At 34.2% G+C, this 22,575-nt stretch overlaps 1 protein-coding gene across 1 annotated transcript in view; it reads left to right on the plus strand.

Annotated features, from left to right (window-relative positions):
• Positions 1–22,575, plus strand: part of LOC121382821 (CDK5 regulatory subunit-associated protein 2-like) — a 56,439-nt gene that overhangs the window by 33,609 nt on the left and 255 nt on the right. The window contains exons 8-10 of the mRNA XM_041512443.1: positions 15,107–15,138; positions 16,917–17,073; positions 22,007–22,078. Coding sequence (XP_041368377.1) covers positions 15,107–15,138; positions 16,917–17,073; positions 22,007–22,078 — 261 coding nt within the window. The remainder of the gene's footprint in view (positions 1–15,106; positions 15,139–16,916; positions 17,074–22,006; positions 22,079–22,575) is intronic.

Consider the following 22,575-nt stretch of genomic DNA (forward strand, 5'->3'; position numbering starts at 1 on the left):
AGCATAAAGTCCACGTTTTTAACCAGAGTGAATGACTGCCGAAAGGAGCACAACATTCCCAATGAGATGATCATCAACTGGGACCAGACGGGTGTAAATTTGGTTCCAGGTGGAGAGTGGACCATGGAAGAGAAGTGCAGTAAACAAGTGACAATCACCGGCATCGACGACAAACGTCAAATCACGTCTTTACTGGCTGTGTCAATGACGGGCGAGTTTCTCTCTCCCTCCCCCCCCCCCCCCCCCCCCCCCCCACACACAGATACTATATAGTGGGAAAATGCAACACTGTCACCCTACAGTCGAGTTTCCTGACGAATGGGACATTCATCACACGGAAAATCATTGGAGTAACGGGAGTCTATGATCCGATATGTGGATACTATCATCGTTCCATTTATGGAGAACAAGCGGAAACAGCTAGGCTTGCCAAGTGACCAAAAAGGTTTGTCAATTTTTTACGTTTTTAGAGCGCACCAGGACAAAACGATGTTGAACAAACTACATTTGAACTACATCAAATGTGTCTTTGTACCAGCATGTTGTACAGACAGACTACAACCACTTGATCTGTCAGTGAATAAGGATTACAAAGACGAACTGAAACAATGTTTTCAAAACTGGTACGCAAATGAAGTGACTAACCAGATTTCTGAAATTGAAGATGCCGAAGGCGAGGTTGACTTTTCAAAAATCTCTGTTGATTTGCGAACGAGCAACATGAAACCCATTCATGCCAGATGGTTAATTCATGTTCAGGAACGGGTTGCTTTAAAGAGGGACATGCTTGTGAGTTGCTTTCGTCAAGCTGGTCTTCTAGAAAATAATACGAAGTAAGAAAAACGTGTATACAGCTGCTACCGGAAGTAGTAGTAGTAGTACTGATTTGGACTTTTTTTAATTTTTATTCTTGCAGCTATTGATTCGATACTTACCAGTGTTGATTTTAATTTTTGAAACAAATTTGTGAGTAAATGAAATGTGTTAACCTTATTTTTGTTTGTGTTAAAAGATGATACTAGTATTAATATTAAATTTTCGCGGTCAAATTAAAATCGCGAAAAACGCGAAAATTACACCCACGCGAATATTACCCGTTTTACAGTATACAGCAAATACAGGTTAATACTTAACATCTTATTTAAATACCTGTCTGCAGCAAATACAGGTTAATACTTAACATCTCATTTACATACCTGTCTGCAGGAAATACAGGTTAATACTTAACATCACATTTACATACCTGTTTGTATCAAATACAGGTTAATATGTAACATCTTATTTACCACCAGATATACAGCAAATACAGGTTAATACTTAACATCTCATTTACATACCTGTCTGCAGGAAATACAGGTTAATACTTAACATCTTATTTACATACCTGTCTGCAGCAAATACAGGTTAATACTTAACATGTCATTTACATACCTGTCTGCAGCAAATACAGGTTAATACTTAACATCTTATTTACATACCTGTCTGCAGGAAATACAGGTTAATACTTAACATCTTATTTACCACCAGGTATACAGCAAATACAGGTTAATACTTAACATCTCATTTACCACCAGATATACAGCAAATACAGGTTAATACTTAACATCTTATTTACATACCTGTCTGCAGCAAATACAGGTGAATACTTAACATCACATTTACATACCTGTTTGTATCAAATAAAGGTTAATACTTAACATCTTATTTACATACCTGTCTGCAGCAAATACAGGTTAATACTTAACATCTTATTTACACACCTGTCTGCAGGAAATACAGGTTAATACTTAACATCTTATATACATACCTGTTTGTATTAAATACAGGTTAATACTTAACATCTTATTTACATACCTGTCTGCAGCAAATACAGGTTAATATTTAACATCTTATTTACCACCAGATATACAGCCAATACAGGTTAATACTTAACATCTCATTTACCACCAGATATACAGCAAATACAGGTTAATACGTAACATCTTATTTACATACCTGTCTGCAGGAAATACAGGTTAACCCCATCAAGCGTCATCACAATGACATCACTTTGCATTGTTTTCATTTAAAAATCGTTTTCTAAATTAATTGTTGACATTTTTGTCAAAAACAAAGTAAGAAAATGTCAATAAATAGTCTTAGAATGACATATCCAAATATTTGCTAAATTGTTGTTGTACATCTTATGTTTTTTTTTTTTTTTAAATACCTGTCAAATGGCGCGTGCTATTGTTTGTTATGGTTTCTTGTTTTTTGGTAGCGGTTTCTTTTATCTCTACAAAGTTGTCATAATATACTATTATATATGAACTACATTATGACAGTTGCATTAAAATAGAACAAGCTTTTAATGCCTAAAAAAAGGTACAAACACAATCAAATAGTTGTACTCCGACGGCATAAACAGTCATCGAAAAGCACCATTTCCCTATTTCTATTTATAAACAACAGGTCATGTGACAGCACATTTCTCCCAAATACAATTTGACAGCAGTAGTATACATTGCTTGCATGTGCTGCTAACTTGTTTTCATTAATAATTACAACGTGGTTACTTATATTACAGCAGACGATATTCTAACTAGCTACATGTATGTTTGCTTGAACAGTTACGTCGACTATATGATCGAATACGTACATGTGCTCAGTGTTCGTCGTTGTTTTGTTGTGTGTTGTTTTTCTGCCAGTTTTTCCTTTTTCCTTTTCAACATGACATATTACATTCACATTGGTATTAATCACTACTGAGTGGATATATATTTGTTTTCATTTTTTAAAAATGAATTACAAACAATAAGTTAAGAATATCTTCTGAACTAGTCTGGGGAATACCTTGACCTACATTATTTTCAATAACCAATCACAAAACATTCTCGTTGCGTGTCACACATAATTATGTGGCGCCACCAGTTTTTTGTTTTATTATTGAAATAGATTAAAACCTGTACCAGTCGCGGAGCCAAGGATTGTGTGTGTGTGTGTGGGGGGGGTGGGAGGCGCCGTTCATGGCTTTTTATGAATAAGTTAGCGTATATAAGCAGTGAATGTTTTGTAATTATGTTTGTATGGTGGATGACAATTTTTAAAAAATCAGGCATGTGTGCTGGGATTTTAGGTAGGGGCGTCTGGAGAGCGAAGTTTATAGGGGATATGTATTGAATTTGGTTTTGGTTTTTTAATCTGCTCGAGCAGGGACCGGAAAGGGGGTGGGTGGGGTGGGGGGGGGGCAGGCGACCCATTCCCTGCACATACATCTGCAAATGTTATAAAGATAAATTAATCATCATGAGGTAAACTGCAGTTGTGTTGGATCTATTGTATTTTGATAAATGTATTACTACCAAAATCTAAATTTCGGGCGAATACGACAGAGACATTCGGGCAAATTGAGCTGGCCTGAAACCTTTTCATAATGTACTAGTAGTTCCAACATTTCTCTCACAATGCTAGTGTGTAGTGCTTCGTTTGAAACCCTATATTATATATAGCTGGCTGGCAGTAACGCTAAAACTAATAAATGTAGTTTTTTAGTTGGTGATATTTTCGTTTAATTTGGGCACAAATTAGCCTGCCCTTCTCCCTCTCCCACCCCTACAAAACAAAACGGGATCTCGTACGCTTATGATTAGTACATAAAAATTGAAGTGGCATCAGGGCCGTAGCTAGGGTGGGTGGGTGGGGAATCCGGAAAGCATTATAGTAACTTAAAGAAAATTGTCTTCTTAACCATTTTAGACTATTAACTACTCAGTTGCCCCCCCTCCCCCCCCAAACAAAAAAATCCTAGCTACGGCCCTGGGCATAGGCCTAAGCGTATGGGCTCTCATTTTTGTTTGGGTTGCAGGCAGATTTCTCTGCCAGAGTTGAACGAAAATCCCTGAATCTGGATAACAACAATTATTCATATTAGCTTTACTGCCAAACAGCAGGGCCTCAGCTAACGGGTAGAGGCAATGGTGTATGTCTTTTATTTTTTATTTAACAACACTACTAGAGCACACTGATTTATTAATCATCGGCTATTGGATGTCAAACATTTGTTAATTTTGACATACTAGTAGTCTTAGAGAAAAAAAACCCTACATTTTTCCATTAGTAGCAAGGCATCTTTTATATACACCATCCCAAAGACAGGATAGTACATACCACGGCCTTTGATATATCAGTCATGGAGCACTGGCTGGAATGAGAAATAGCCCAGTGAGCCTGCCGATGGGAATCAATCCCAAATCAACTGCGCTTTACCACTGGGCTGCATCCCGCCCCTGGTGTGGGAGGAATGCATTGTGGGGGGGGGGGGGGGGGGGGTGTTAAAATAATAGAAAAATAGTTTATTGATACTGATGTTTTAAGTATGTAACCTCCCAAAAATGACCGCAAAATGGTGTCTTGCACCTTCCATGCTCATTGGTTCATTGTTTAAATCCTAGAGTTGCTATATAGGGTTGCAAATGAATCACTACATATTTTTACATGGATTACAACTAATATTGTGTCAGAGTAAAATGATGGAAATACATCGTAAAAAGGTTTTAGGCCAGCTCATTTGCCCGAAATGCTATACCTGGATAGTATTCAAATAATATATAAAGACCAGTGTATATAACTTGTGAATGTCCCCTAGGTGGGGATGGAGTTCACAATAGTTATATAGAAATTGCATATCCGTGACCCATTTCCTTGTGAATTTGGTCATTCTACCCATCTCCTAAGGGTGGGGCACAGATAGGGGAAAATTAAGCCAATTGTCGTGTCCAGGAATACCATAAAAATATAAATTTTGCGAATTTCGTTAATGTTGTGTCCCCTGTCCCCCCTCCCCTCAGGTAGGAGACAAATTCATTAAACCATCTATCATATAGATAAATGCATTTAAACTATTATGTCTTCAGAAATACTAGACCATTTCCAACCAAATTTATTTGGAAAACCCAAAACCATAAATTTGGTCATTTTAATCCCCCAAGGAAAATGGGTGCCCCACACTCCATGTGTTTGGTAGTTGTGGTCAGCAATTTACTCAGGTGACCATTTAGATCTATTTTGTATCATGCATAAGTGTTCAACACTTGATACACATTATGTATACGGTACATATTTAATTAGGGCTCACATGTTGATGTTTGTTTCTTTGGGTTTAAAACATTTTTAGGTGAATGGACATTTTACTTTCTTTTTTTTTTACAATTGTGACCGTGTGAAGCACTATTGCAAGTATCTTGTGTCACAATAAATTACGGAAATGCATAAAATACTTTTTACTATTTCTATTATTCTAATATCAGTGTCCAGGGTTTCTGCCAGAGGGTATGAAGGGTAAAATTATGTACCCTAAAATCTTGGGAATGAATGGATACATTTTAATAATTTTTAGAATGATTATAGTAAGATAGCTGCTGCTTAAAGTTTGTACATGAAATGCAGTGTCCAATTTAAAAAGATTCCAAACCCCATAGCCACCTAGTAGCGGCAGTTATGATCTGGAGTTTTCAAGTACCCTCAAATTATTGATTACTGGTGTCCTTTACTTTTGACCTTATGACCCAAAAGTTGTATGCACACAGCAAATAGTTTCCAGTTTTACATACCTTACCATGGTAACAATAGTTTGCATTGGTTACCATGGTAACAGTTTTGATCTGGGTACCATGGTAACATATAGTTTTGAACTGGTTACCATGGTAACAGAATTAATAAGCTTCATATATCTTTTCTACAGGCATAGTACAATTATGTCACTATACATCGTTTTGTTTTTTCAGTCCTTGAAAATGAATTTTTTTTAGAAATTTGTTTTCTGTTATGCATTGGTTACCTTGGTAACATAATTCACAATTTTCACACTTCTCTTGAACAGCTGGGAGCTTATTATTACATCATTATACAGTGATTTGTATTCAAATAAATTCATTTAAAACATTTCATATGGGAAATGGTTCCACTTTTTGCATTGGTTACCATGGTAACAGAATTAATAATGTTCATTTGAAAATGACAGGAAGTGAAAGGGCATATACCTTTTTTAAAATCTTGTGTCATTTAACAAAGCTATATAAAGTGATAGAGATAGTATACATATTTTTAGTGTCTATGTAATGTTGCACACAATGTCCACAAGTTACAAAAATGCGTTGATGGTAGTATGTGCATTTGACCCTATTATTCAAAAACAAAATTGTCTGTCTACTTAATTCTTTTTCTAAATCGAGTAGTATGGTTAATAGATCACACCATAGACAGCAAAATATTAATTTTAAATTAAAGTTTTCATAATTATTAATAAAAAATGGTATATTGAAAGTTGCAGCTGTTGCCATGGTAACATAAATAATATAACTGACTAAAAATGTTAGCGTTATGTAGGTGGATATTCTTAGTATATATGTGTATAATTTCATGCTGAAATGTCAAATGATTTTAATAATATTACCAGAAATGTATAATAGTTAATGTTGGAAATCATGTTCATAATTTACAAAAAATGCGTTGATAGCCGAATGCGCATCTGAGCCTATTTTTTAGAAAAACTGCGGTTGTCGACTTAATTTTTTCTTTACATCAAGCAGTATGGTTAATAAATCACAGCATAGACTTAAAATTAAAAAAAAAATTAGTTTTTAATTAAAATTTTCATAGTGATTAATGAAAATATGGCATATTGAAATTTGCAGGTGTTGCCATGGTAACATAAATAATATAATTGACTATAAGATATTAGCGTTACGTAGGTGGACATTCTTAGTATATATATGTGTAATTTCATGCTGAAATGTCAACTGATTTTAATAATATTACCAGAAATGTATAATATAAGTTGTAGAAGCATCACGAGGGGTATATGGCTTTTTATGTACCCTCTGTGTGTTCTTTTACCCCGAGCCGAAGGCGAGGGGGTAAAAGAGCACACAGAGGGTACATAAAAAGCCATATACCCCGAGAGATGCTTCTACAACGAATTTATCTTGCCGACATGTTAAACCATATAGCCAAATAATCAAAATAACGCCAGAAAATAATTGTTAACAATTTATTAACGGAGCCGTACCACGCGGACGCGAACGAAACCACTTGCCAGTGACGAAAAATAGTTCCGTCGTTAAACGAGTTTTTAACTTCAAATGTTTGTAATACGAAATTGTCTGAAACAGATATTAATAAAAAAAATAAAAAACACTTTTTTTTAATTAGAAATGTATGTAGTAAAAAAAAAAAAAAAAAAAAAAAAAAAAAAAACAACAACTGTTGCTAATCGCGCATTAATACAATAACACCACGACCGTAATTAGGTGGCCGAGTTCAACGTTGCAGCTTTTAAAAGTATTGAAATAGTGTATTTTATAGTAAAAATAAAATTAATTATGTATACTTGGTTGATTATCAATGTTATTTATAATCTAATTATTGCTTTAGCATTAACTGGGGCGGCTGGAAACTGTTGGAAATTACAGACGGGGTATAAGAGAATTTGGCTCCGCCCACAGGGGAATAAGGGATTTGTCCAACGGCAAACAACCAATGGGATTAAAGAATTTTACATGAAGGCGAGATAATAGTTAATGTTGGAAATTATGTTCATAATTTACAAAAATGCGATGATAGCCGAATGCGCATCTGACCTTATTTTTCAGAAAAACCGCGGTTGTCGACTTAATTTTTTCTTTACATCAACCAGTATGGTTAATAAATCACAGCATAGACTTAAATTTTTAAAAAAGAAGAGTTTTTAATTAAAGTTTTCATAGTTATTAATGAAAATATGGTATATTGAAATTTGCAGGTGTTGCCATGGTAACATAAATAATAAAACTGACTATAAAATGTTAACATTACGTAGGTGGATATTCTTAGTATATATGTGTGTAATTTCATGCTGAAATGTCAACTGATTTTAATGATATTACTAAAAATGTATAATAGTTAATGTTGGACATTATCTTCATAATTTACAAAAAAGCGTTGATGACAGTATGTGAATTGCACCCTATTATTCTGAAAAAAAATGGCAGTCTGCTTAATTTTTTCTTTAAATCAATCACTATGCTTAATAAATCACAGTATACACTTAAATTAAAAGAAAAATAGTGTTTTATTCATGTTTTCTTAATTATTAATGAAAAAATTGTATATTGAAATTTGCACCTGTTGCCATGGTAACAAATAAAATAACCATCTACAAAATGCTATCATTATGTAGGTGGATCATTATGGTATATATGGGTGTAATTTCATGTTAAAATGCCCATGGATTTTAATAAAATTAGTAGAAATGTAGAACAGGTGAAAATTCTTTAAATTTAGCAAAAAGAATGCGGCAGGATAAGGGTTAATACTTAACATCTTATTTACATACCTGTTTGTATCAAATACATACACAAAACTACATTATGTGGTTTTCTGATTTCTGTATTCCACAAGTGTATTGCAGGAAATACACTTGTGGAATACAGAAATCAGAAAACCACATGTATGTAGTTTTGTATTTATTACATACCCTAAATTGGAATTTTGTTCCCAAATAGTTAAAAAATTGTAACACTGCTAGCTAATGATGGGGATTTCTCAATTTACACAACTAGATCAGCTGTGTTACTACGTGGACCGATGAACTACCAATTATTACACATAGGAATATAGTTCTATTTAAACAATAAACAGAAATAAGAAAGAATGAGTGAAAAATACCAATAATTTTAATGATATTGTCTGAAATGCCTTTTAAAGACAATGTAATAGCTAAAATTCACGAACAATGGAATATTTAATTTGCTCGTAATACGTCACAAAACCTTCAGCGCGCCAGTTTTATCAACGAAGAAAAATGTCAAGAATTGTTCAGTCAATGTCTGTGTCGTCATCGGTGTGTTTCTTTTATTGATGTTCATGAAATTACTTGTTGCTGAAAAGTTGAAGTTTATATTAAATGTGCCTCCATAAATCATCGCTCCACTGAATAATCCGGTTGTCAGTTCATCAAAATGTTCTACTTGAGGAGATGGTGCATGCGACATCATTGTTGCTAAAGTTAACGACAGTTACTTTTTGCACCCTTGTTTTGGCTTCGTACACAATAAATATAGCATATCTTACCGTAATTTCACTAGAAATCCATATTTCGTAAAAGGTACATGTTTTAAATCACAAGATTTTGTTCAAACACATTCAGGTGCATTAAAAAAAAAAAAAAAAAATCAATAGCAATTTTGCATTGGAATTTTTCCTTAAAAAGGAAACGTCATGTACCCAGTTTATGGTTATTGTAAAGAGATGCAAAGTGACGTCATTGGAATACTGACGTCATTTAAATTCAAAATTAACTATATTATTACAATGCTTTGCCACATTAAAATGAAAACTAGTCTACTAACCTTGACCCCTGTCAAATTCTTATAACAAGCAGACAATGCTGTTTACAGGTGGGTATTTTTTATTTTTCATAATTTTGGACAAAATATTAATTTTAAGTTTTAAAAGATGAAAGAAATAAAAAGTACCTTTTGTCAAATATATCATATTACAAAATTACTGTTGGATATGTTTTATTTATTGTGTATGAAGCCAAAACAAGGATCCAAAAACTGACTGTTGTCGACCTTATTCGTGGATTAAAAGCTCGTTGGTGAGTAGTGTTCCCGTGCTCATTAAATTGTAAATATTCGTCACCGTTTTCGTCTGTTTTCAGTTCAAATGTTCCACAAAATAGCATTTTAAAAATGCATAACAGTTAACTGCTTTAATAGGCAATTCAAACCAAGCACCAACTTTGTTTACATATCGCGAAGGGCATTCCCTGTAACCATGTGCTATAAATAGTAGCATTGAATACGACATAGTTCTGGCAGTTGAGTTGAATACGAAAAAGTGTATTTTATTTTTGTATTCAGGGCTGTATTTATATAGTAAGATTTAATGGGTATGTAATAAAGGTTAATACTTAACATCATGTTTACATACCTGTCTACAGGAAATAAATATAGAATACTATACAAGTTTTCGCTAGATATTATTTTTACGAAACGAGTGAACTTCCCAAATGTATCTGACCGAACGAAAGTGAGGTCAGATACATTTGGGGAGTTCACTCGTTTCGTAAACATGATATCTAGTGAAAACGAGTGTGGTATTTTATTTATTACCCTCCTTTAAGTCACGCAAATTATGAAAAATTAATAATCAATCAATCAATTTTGCATTTCAAGACAGGATGTCGATTTGCATAACTAGCCGGTGCACAACTATGTGCCGCCACATTGAGAAAAAGTCCATTGTACTTCCGCTATTTCTCCGTGACGTTTTCAGCGGAGTGGTGTAGACGTACTTCCCCTTAAATTTCCATCGGGTTTCTTTTTTTTAATTTAAAGAAAGTTGTAAGGTACATGCATAAATATATGTTTATTTTCATATTGGCTGAAAAATGGGTAAAACTAATGCATAATTCCATATTTTAACAAAACGCCCCCAAGAAACAAATGTTCCCGTTATGCCACTGGTTATGCTAATAATGATGAATTCACAAATCACAACTGACAATAACAATTTGTTGACCAAAAATCCAACCAATAAGAGAATAACAAGTGTTTTTGCAATTAAAAACATGTAGCTTGCAAAAGCAGCTGAGTTCGTGGGAAAACTAAAGTTATAACTAAGGTTGACGACAGTCACTTTTCGCACCCTTGTTTTGGCTTTGTACACAATAAATATAGCATATCTTACTGTAATTTCACTTGAAATCCATATTTTGTAAAAGGTACAATTTTTTAATAACAGAATTTCCTTCAAAGACATTCAGGTGCATCAGTAATGTTAAAACAAATAATAATAAAAATAAATAAATAGGAATTTTGCATTGGATTTTTTCCAGCATTCTTAAAACGGAAATGTCATGGTTAATTTATGGTTATTGTAAGGAGGTGCAAAGTGACGTCATTCAAATTCAAAATTAGCTGTATTATTACAATGCTTCGCCACATTAAAATAAAAACTGGTCTACTAACCTTGACCCCTGTTAAATTTCTACAAGCAGACAACGCTGTTTAAAGGTCAGTATTATTTTATTTTTCATAATTCTACACAAAATATTAAGTTTAAGTTTTAAAAGATAAAAAGTACCTTTTGTCAAATATATCATATGAAAAAATTAACGTTGGATATGTTTCATTTATTGTGTACAAAGCCAAAACAAGTGTCCAAAAAGTGACTGTTGTAGACCTTAATAATGATGAATTCACAAATCACAACTGACAATAACAATTTGTTGACCAAAAATCCACATAATAAATAAAATAAATATGTTTAATTATTGTTCTGTTCATTATTTTATTTTTTATTTTAAAATATTACTCGCGCGGTTCAGTTTACATCAACTTTTAATTAGTGACATTGCTGAATTGGTGAATGACATTTGTAGTAAAAGTTGTGGGATGTTACTGACCTTACATTAATTATGAATGAAAAAAATAGTCCCGTTATGCTAATTAGGTCGCTGTCCAACCAATCGAAATTGACTCTGTTCTCTGTTGACAAATCAAAATACAGTTTGTAATACGCACCTGGTGGTGCATACGAAATTTGTACGACACCGCTATATCTTCATCATGAGGGTAATAAAGGTTAATACATAACATCTTATTTACATACCTGTCTGCAGCAAATACAGGTTAATACTTAACATCTTATTTACATTCCTGTCTGCAGCAAATACAGGTTAATACTTAACATCTTATTTACATACCTGTCTGCAGCAAATACAGGTTAATACTTAACATCACGTTTAAATACCTGTCTGCAGGAAATAAAGGTTAATACTTAACATCTTGTTTACATACCTGTTTTATTAAATACAGGTTAATACTTAACATCTTATTTACATACCTGTCTGCAGCAAATACAGGTTAATACTTAACATCTTATTTACATACCTGTCTGCAGCAAACACAGGTTAATACTTAACATGTTATTTACATACCCTAAATTGGAATTTTGTTTCCAAATAATAATTTAGAAATTGTAACTCTGCTAGCTAATGATGGGGATTTCTAAGTTTACACAACTAGGTCAGCTGTGTTACTACACGGACCAAAGAACCACCAAGTATTACACATAGGAATATAGTTCTATTTAAACAATAAACAGAAATAAAGAACGAGTGAAAAGTTACCTATAATTTTAATGATATTTTTTGAAATGCCTTTTAAAGACAATGTAATAGCTAAAATTCACGAACAATATAATATTTAATTTGCTCGTAATACGTCAGAAAACCTTCAGCGTGCCAGTTTTATCAACAAAGAAAAATGTCAAGAACTGTTCAATCAATGTCTGTGTCATCATCGTTTTTCTTTTTTTTATTCATTGAATTATTTGTTGCTGAAAAGTTTAAGTTTATATTAAATGTGCATGAGGAGACGGTGCATGCGACGTCCTTGTTGCTGAAGTCGACGACAGTCACTTTTCGCACCCTTGTTTTGGCTTCGTACACAATAAATATCGCATATCTTATCGTAATTTCACTAGAAATCCATATTTCGTAAAAGGTGCAATTTTTTAATCACAAGATTTTGTTCAAAGACATCCAGGTGCATTAGTAATATTAAGAAGAAAAAAAATTCAATAGCAATTTTACATTGGAATTTTTCCAAAAAGGAAACGTCATGTACCCAGTTTATGGTTATTGTAAGGAGATGCAAAGTGACGTCATTGGAATACTGACGTCATTTAAATTCCAAATTAGCTGTATTATTACAATGCTGTGCCACATTAAAATAAAAACTAGTCTACTAACTTTGACCCCTGTCAAATTCCTATAACAAGCAGACAACGCTGTTTAGTGTTTTCATAATTCTGGACAAAATATTAATTAGAAGTTTTGAAATATGAAAGAAATAAAATGTACCTTTTGTCAAATATATCATATCACAAAATTACGGTTGGAGATGTTTTATTTATTGAAAAAGAATAAGAATTGTGTACAATGTAACGAAGCCAAAAGAAGGGTCCAAAAAGTGACTGTCGTTGACCTTAACTATCGTGGATTAAAAGCTTGTTGGTTAGTAGTGTTCCCGTCTCAAGTTTTGGTATCGCACTCATTAAATTGTAAATATTTGTCACTGTTTTCGTCAGTTTTCAGTTCAAATTTCCACAAAATAACATTTTAAACAAACCAAGCACAAACTTTGTTTACATATCGCGAAGGGCTTTCCCGGTAACCATGTGCTATAAATAGTAGCGTTGAATACGGTATAGTTCCGGCAGTTGAGTTGAATACGGAAAGTTGTATTCAATTCTTGTATTCAGAGCTGTATTTATATAGTAAGATTTAATGGGTATGTAATAAAGGTTAATACTTAACATCTTATTTACATACCTGTTTGTATCAAATACAGGTTAATACTTAACATCTTATTTACATACCTGTCTGCAGGAAATAAAGGTTAATACTTAACATCTTATTTACATACCTGTTTGTCAAATACAGGTTAATACTTAACATCATGTTTACATACCTGTCTACAGCAAATACAGGTTAATACTTAACATCTTATTTACATACCTGTTTGTCAAATACAGGTTAATACTTAACATCATGTTTACATACCTGTCTGCAGCAAATACAGGTTAATACCTAACATCTTGTTTACATACCTGTCTGCAGCAAATACAGGTTAATACTTAACATCTTGTTTACATACCTGTCTGCAGCAAATACAGGTTAATACTTAACATCTTGTTTACATACCTGTCTGCAGCAAATACAGGTTAATACTTAACATCTTGTTTACATACCTGTTTGTATCAAATACAGGTTAATACTTAACATCTCATTTACATACCTGTCTGCAGCAAATACAGGTTAAAATTTAACATCTTATTTACATACCTGTCTGCAGCAAATACAAGTTAAAATTTAACATCTTATTTACATACCTGTCTGCAGCAAATACAAGTTAAAATTTAACATCTTATTTACATACCTGTGCAGCAAATACAGGTTAATACTTAACATCTTGTTTACATACCTGTCTGCAGCAAATACAGGTTAATACTTAACATCTTGTTTACATACCTGTTTGTATCAAATACAGGTTAATACTTAACATCTCATTTACATACCTGTCTGCAGCAAATACTGGTTAAAATTTAACATCTTATTTACATACCTGTCTGCAGCAAATACAAGTTAAAATTTAACATCTTATTTACGACCATATATAATACTTGTCTGTATTAAATACAGGTTAATGTTTAAAGCCGCATGCCCTAGTTCCATCCAGTGAAAATAAATTATAATTTTGGTTAATCTACAAACATTTAACACACTTAGATCACGTTTTTATCAAATGGAGTGAAAAAGCAGGTTTTATATGAATAAATACCATGGGAATCCCCATGTACCAATTGCTTGAAATAATTTTGAAAGTTAGTATTCTGATGTCACCGGTAGATGTCGCTCGTAGCACAACAATGCCTACATCACGACAAATTTCACAGAGTGCGCACAGACTTGGGGTGCGTTCCTTTCACCTCTCCTGGACATGTTCCAACTGTTCTGTCCTGGTTGTATCCCCTCTCCATATATCGCAAAATTATTGGTTTTAAGGGTTTGTAACGTTTTGTATTGAGATACTTACTTGTCTGAACTTTATTGTTAATGAAAATGTTCACGAACTGTGAAGAAAAATCTAAAAAATGAACAACAAGCAAACGACAACAAATCGGATGTTGATTGCGCGAACCGTGCACGAGAAAACAAACCGAACCAAAATGATAACGATCACGTGGTATATCAACGTCTGTGACATTGAAATGGGAATATCCCCTCTAAAAATAGATTAGACCTTGTCTGCTCAACGTTTTTTTCTCAGAGGCCCGTGGCTTTTTAAGAAATACGAAAAATGCATTTTGTGGTATTACAAACACCAGGATTACCAAAAAACACTTCAGGTGAATGGAAATGTATATTCTAAATAATAAACGGTAAGTAAAGTGCAATTTTATTTGTAAAAAAATGCGTTTAATAGCGAAAAACAACGGCGTAATGGTTAACAACTAGGGCGTGTCCCTTTAACATCTCATTGTTAATTTCTTTCTTTCTTTTTTTATTTAATTTTAGGAGTTGAAGCCTGAACTTGAAGAAAAGAAAAGGTAAATCCTTTTATTTTCAGGAATCTTTTGGTTTAGATTTTCTTTAAAGAAGACCAGTTACCAGACTAGTGTAAAATTAAAATGCTATAATAATGTATCTTGTCAAGAATGAAAGTTGCAGATATTGAAATAGTATTGTTAGGTCAAACATTGTTTGTTTTCTGTTTTACGGGCTTACACAGAACAAGGTTGGGAATTGAGATCAAAATATAATTTAAATACCAGGATATAGCAATGTCATATGATATAAGAGTTGAAATAATTTACACTTCCTATGTAGCATAACATGTTACTTATTTCAACTGTCTATTGGGATGTAACACTTTGATATGAACCAAGATATTTTAACCATAAATTGTGTGTATTTCACCAACATTAGTCATAGAATATTTATTTGTTATATTCTGTTACAGTATGATTGTCCGACTGACTGAGGACCACAACAAGCTAGAGGATGAATTCACAAGTCTAATACAGTACTTCCTACACTACTAACTGTTTGTTATATTCTGTTACAGTATGATTGTCCGACTGACTGAGGACCACAACAAGCTAGAGGATGAATTCACAAGTCTAATACAGTACTTCCTACACTACTAACTGTTTGTTATATTCTGTTACAGTATGATTGTCCGACTGACTGAGGACCACAACAAGCTAGAGGATGAATTCACAAGTCTAATACAGTACTTCCTACACTACTAACTGTTTGTTATATTCTGTTACAGTATGATTGTCCGACTGACTGAGGACCACAACAAGCTAGAGGATGAATTCACAAGTCTAATACAGTACTTCCTACACTACTAACTGTTTGTTATATTCTGTTACAGTATGATTGTCCGACTGACTGAGGACCACAACAAGCTAGAGGATGAATTCACAAGTCTAATACAGTACTTCCTACACTACTAACTGTTTGTTATATTCTGTTACAGTATGATTGTCCGACTGACTGAGGACCACAACAAGCTAGAGGATGAATTCACAAGTCTAATACAGTACTTCCTACACTACTAACTGTTTGTTATATTCTGTTACAGTATGATTGTCCGACTGACTGAGGACCACAACAAGCTAGAGGATGAATTCACAAGTCTAATACAGTACTTCCTACACTACTAACTGTTTGTTATATTCTGTTACAGTATGATTGTCCGTCTGACTGAGGACCACAACAAGCTAGAGGATGAATTCACAAGTCTAATACAGTACTTCCTACACTACTAACTGTTTGTTATATTCTGTTACAGTATGATTGTCCGACTGACTGAGGACCACAACAAGCTAGAGGATGAATTCACAAGTCTAATACAGTACTTCCTACACTACTAACTGTTTGTTATATTCTGTTACAGTATGATTGTCCGTCTGACTGAGGACCACAACAAGCTAGAGGATGAATTCACAAGTCTAATACAGTACTTCCTACACTACTAACTGTTTGTTATATTCTGTTACAGTATGATTGTCCGTCTGACTGAGGACCACAACAAGCTAGAGGATGAATTCACAAGTCTAATACAGTACTTCCTACACTACTAACTGTTTGTTATATTCTGTTACAGTATGATTGTCCGACTGACTGAGGACCACAACAAGCTAGAGGATGAATTCACAAGTCTAATACAGTACTTCCTACACTACTAACTGTTTGTTATATTCTGTTACAGTATGATTGTCCGTCTGACTGAGGACCACAACAAGCTAGAGGATGAATTCACAAGTCTAATACAGTACTTCCTACACTACTAACTGTTTGTTATATTCTGTTACAGTATGATTGTCCGACTGACTGAGGACCACAACAAGCTAGAGGATGAATTCATAAGTGTGAAGGGCGAGTTGGAGGAGACCAGGTCGAAGTCCGATGAGATGTCTGACATGGTGGCCCGGTTACAGATGGAACTCGGGCGAAAAGAGCGAGACATTCACGTATGGCTTGTATTCTCTTATAGTTTCTGTTACATTCGTTACAATACAATGTCATCCCTTTGGTCCAGTCGTGGCAATGGAACTTTGTTCATTTCTCAATGAATATAAAAATTACGTCGTCAGGGAAAGTCATATGTGATAATGCCATTTTATAACTAGTACTTTGTCTTTTAGAGCGTTATTGTTTATGACCCAAAAATAATTCAAAATAAAATATGAACTTTTAATGTTATCATTAGTGAGTATGTTTTAAATTTAATTATTAGGATTGTTTGTTATTTCTTTTGTGTTCATCTGGGTATGGAAAAAACAAAAACAATCCGCAAACTTATATGAGAATGTCTTCGCCAATTCACATAGTTTGCTGATGATTTATTTTGTTCATACCCCGATGAACGTAAAAGAACTACCAGACAAACCTTAAAGATATTCTCCTGCTTGTATTTTATATATCTATTCTATGTTTGTAGAAAAGTTCAAGATATTCTTGTACCAATTGTGTCATTCTTTATTACCATTACATGATCTTTTGTTAAGTTCTGTGTTGTATACCCTTGTTGGTTGGACAATAGCCTTTTTGCATTATCAGGTACATATTAAATGTTTAAATTTTGAATTAGTTACTGATATAGGTGAAGAAATATAGGACTATAGGAATGTTATCATCACATTCACAACTGTAGATGAAATACCCCTTAATACTTTTCTCATCCTCTACAGCATTTAGCATGCCATTCATTTGATAAATGTTTTAACTAAGCATGGTCATTGTACAAACGAAAGCTTCCTATGTTCATAGTTATATAATTTGTATAAATCGATGACAGAACACATTTGTGACTTGTATTTCAAGATTATATTGCTAGGCACAAACTACCAACTGTCACGACAGAGTTGTCCAACTCGCCGATCTCTCGATTTCTATGACTGTCCAGATGCTAGTCTGAGCACTCGTACAACTCTATTCTCATTGTATACAACTTCTATGACCAATTAGTTGTTAATCTGAGCACACCCATCGTAAGTTGGAAGGTGGCAAAAAATGACAAAGCAACCATTGAGTTAGCCAACTTTGTTGTGACAGTTGCTAGTCTGAGCCTAGCTAAGACATCAGGTGCCACATCTCTTTCAGTGTAAAACATGCTCTGTGATTTTGGGCCACCTATCTACGAATGTTGTAGTTGCATGTTAGAGATGTTGTTTTATTGTTGTTTTCTTATGCTTTCTGGTTTGGTTACAGTTGTTTGTTGTACACCATTTGCTAAATTTTAGTTGTTTTATTTTGTGTGTTTCTTTTTCTTTGTTGTATTCTAGTGAAAAAAGAAAAAGTGTTTATGTTGAGATGACTATCCTGAGTTGTAGCCATTAAGCTAGACGTTGTAGACCGTGGATCCACCTGCAGGCTCACAATACATTTGTCAAATAAAACCACTCAATGGTTCACATGTAAAACAGATTGATAACTACTGTGACCATATTATTTCAGATATGGTTTTGGATGTTGGGGAGAAAACAAAAAATTGCAAAGTATAATATTATTGGAAGCAGAAATGCACATTGAGCTAGTGCTAAACACCAGCTTGTCCAGAAATACACCGAATACACACGTATTGATATTTAAACAAGAAAATGTCCGTACCAGAAATACACACGTATTGATATTTAAACAAGAAAATGTCCGTCCCAGAAATACACCGAATACACACGTATTGATATTTAAACAAGAAAATGTCCATCCCAGAAATACACCGAATACACACGTATTGATATTTAAACAAGAAAATGTCTGTACCCAGAAATACACCGAATACACACGTATTGATATTTAAACAAGAAAATGTCCGTACCAGAAATACACTGAATACATAAATATTGATAATTAATAAAGTCAGTGTATTGTAATTTGAAAACCTGTTTTAGTGGCTAAAATCTTAGGATAGTCCATTTAACTGCTCAGTATTTGCAACATTGTTATTTGATATACAGTCAACAAGTTATCTTAATGGAATTTTGGATTATCCTTGCAATTTCTATCTCCAAATATTTTGCATAACTAACTATAATACTAACGTTTGCACTAGTCGTGAGCAGGGATATATATAGACAAATTATCTGTTTGATTCCTGGTAGAACCAATGACAAAGGCACCAGATTTAAGCGGTCTTTGGGCAAAAGATGATTCTGTGAGCTTTGCCAAGTAAGGGAAATGTTAATCTAATAGTTACTATTAATTTTTGGCTAAATACCTAAACTGGTCAAAGTGCTGATTGATAATTTGTGAGTAGTATATAGTACCACGACACCTAGACTCATCCCAGCAAGAGGGCGTGACAAATCTCGGTGCTAAAGCACTTGCCAAATGATCAATCCCCATCTGTGGGCCCATTGGGCTCATTCTAGCCAGTACACCACGACTGGTATATCAAAAGCCATGGTATGTGCTATCCAGTATGTGGGGTAGTGCATATTAAAGATCCCTTGCTACTAATGGAAAAATGTAACGGGTTTCCTCTTGGACTATTGTGTTTTAATTACCAAATGTTTGACATCCAATAGCCGATGAGGAATGCTTAAGCAAGGCTTTTGGACTGGTATGCATATTCAACGATATATAATGCACATTATTGCTTAATATCAACAAGTATATTATTATATTTAATTAATAAAACGGTTAAATGTCATGGGTATTATATATAATGGGTGCAGCCATTTTGTTCCATTCCAGTGAATACGCCCTCTGGTGAGCTGGTGGTTACATAATACCTAACGTGTCACGTCTGGAATGAGTCTTAGAACTAAAGAAACAAATCTACCTGGTTTTTGTAAGATGATAAAATAGGCATGCATTGCAATGTTCTGTAAAAATATACATCTCAGTAAGCCAGCAATAAGTATATATTATTTTTCAATACAACATAAACCACCATTGTCAAGTGCGAGTGCGAATAATTTTTACATGCTCATATACCACTAGAGTTTCGAGCATGTCCGTCCCGGGGCCTGTCTCTGGATAGCCAGGGGCTTGTCCCGGGACAGAAAAAAAATTAAGCGAACAATTTTGAAATTTTACTTGTTAAATTTGGTCGCTAGATTAGATCGGGTGGTCAAAAAGAAATTAGATAAGATCAGTGGCCTGACTCGGGATGGGGGAGGGGGGGGGGGGGGGGTAGAGTTGAAAATGGGCAGAATTTTGAAATTAGCAATTAGTAAAAAAAGTTAATAGAATTTTTAAAAAAAGAAGAAGTTACAAGCCAAAAATAAAAAGAATTGACTGCTCGGTCGAATATTTATATAATTTTGAGCATTTTAGAAGGACTGTCCAAAAATAAATAAGAGAAAGAAGAGAGGATCAAACTATTTAATAATATTAAAAAAAGAAAGTAATTTCGACAAACTTTTGAACGAAGGTCTAAAAGTTTAAAGTCCGATCTATATCTCCACGTGAGTGGCCTCGTTAAGGCCGTTAGCTTGCACAGTTTGTAGGGACAAGATGGGTTGCATCCCGTCAAGAAAACCCCTAGATTGACAGTCAGTAGACGTTGAAGGTGTAGTGCTGTGCTGAAATACAGATCTTGAGAAGCCGGATCCATCTGAACGAGAGAGAATCAGACTAGGTTATAGTCCAGTTGTCATGGGTTGGTATGGTGGTGCGGACCGGCCCAACTCTGGAGGATACGAGATGGTATCACAATAAAACAAAGTAAAGTCTAGAAAAGAGTAGTAGGGGCCGACCCCGCTTCCTATTTCTTCTTAGAGTGGGGCGGTCAATCTTCCAGTGCTGCTAAGACAGGCTTGGACATGTAGAGACTAAACACGAACAACCGTGGCGTTCTGCAGAATGGCCGTCATATGAGTCATGAAAAAAACAAGTCAACATAGTCAGATGGAAAAATGACATGGAGGCAAGGAATTTCGCTAAAAAAGAATCCAACCTGGTGGTGCAGACTGTCAAAACGAGAAGCGTTCCAGTGTTCAATCAGTTCCAATGGCCGCATATATCCCACCATTGTCAAAGTGGCTACACAACATGTCTTAATTATACCATGTTTTGTCCATGTATTAACCAACACATTGAAATGATACAGGGAGTGTTTTCCTAATTAATTCGTCTATTCAGTTAGTTGCCTCTACCCATGATTCCTGATTGGCAGGTGTGAATTTGATTAAGTAGACTTTCCCATCTAAAATCACAGAACTGACCAATTACTTAGTCCCAAAGAAAAGAAAATTTCACTTGGGTATCGTGGGTTGACATTTTTGCTCCAACATACCCTACCAATAGGCCTAATAATATGCAATTTTTCTTTGGATTTTTTAAAGAAAAAAATACTATAACCCCATTTCGTTCTGTTAATACAACTTGAAATATATCAAGTTAAATAGTTTATTATATTATCACATCAGGTTGATCAAAGAGAAGCGCCTTGTCATTTTTACTGCTTTTGTTTACACTGTGCATACAGGAGTTGGTCGGAGCTGACATCACTTTGCCGGATGCCTCGAAAAGAAAAGAAAAGAAATGGCTGCCCCCAGTTTGCAGGAATAATCACGTTTTTTAATTAACTCTAAAATTACACGTTTTTCATTTGTTAAAGTGTCAGTATGTGTTGGTGGTCTGGGTATGCATCTGTCCAACACGTAAGGCTCATGTTTAAGTTTACTGTCCCTTTTATAAATCAATGTGCTCTTGTGGTGTCGTTAAACAAAATAAACTAACTAACATCCCAGCAAGAGTAAAATATGCTTTTCATACCTGCAATGTTATTCCATAAAACAATTGTATGTTGGTTACTTAAAAGTTTTTGGAGATGAAATTGCATTCCGTTTTTAACATTGTAATTGGAGATACAAATAATGGTATAATAATAGCTTGTGTTGTACTGTGTTGGTGTTTTGTGCTTGTGTTTGGTTATAACTGTTTTCTTGCATGCAGCATCTGTCTAGTGCATTTAGAGACACCAGCATCGTGGACAGTGAATCCATCCTTGCCCCCACTCACCTGCAGGTTTGTCAAACAAGGCTTGTTTATTTCTCCAATTCTATCACTTGAGTGCTGCAAAATGTGTAGCTCAGAAAAACAAAAACCGCCCATAATAATTTCTAGATCAATCCAAAATTATTCTTATTGAATCAAATGCCATTTAGGATTAAATCAAGTTTTCAGTCCTTTTTTCTATTTTAATTTTTATTTATATTTTAGACAAGTAATGATTTAAAACCTATGGGTTTAACCTACTATAAAAGTCATAGTAAAGAAGATTGGATATAATTGCTGAGCTCTCTTGATTGTGTAAGCATTGTGTTTCACTTGCATGCATCTGTTGCACTGCTGATGAGTTCAGTTGATGGTTTTATCTGTCGTACTCGTCAAAACCTCTAAACCTCCGTCTCCCTGTCTATCTTTGTTAGGATGTCGTTGATGGTTTTATCTGTCGTACTCGTCAAAACCTCTAAACCTCCGTCTCCCTGTCTCTCTTTGTTAGGATGTCGTTGATGGTTTTA

Source organism: Gigantopelta aegis, chromosome 10, assembly GCF_016097555.1.
Source record: "Gigantopelta aegis isolate Gae_Host chromosome 10, Gae_host_genome, whole genome shotgun sequence".
NCBI classification, from domain to species: domain Eukaryota; kingdom Metazoa; phylum Mollusca; class Gastropoda; order Neomphalida; family Peltospiridae; genus Gigantopelta; species Gigantopelta aegis.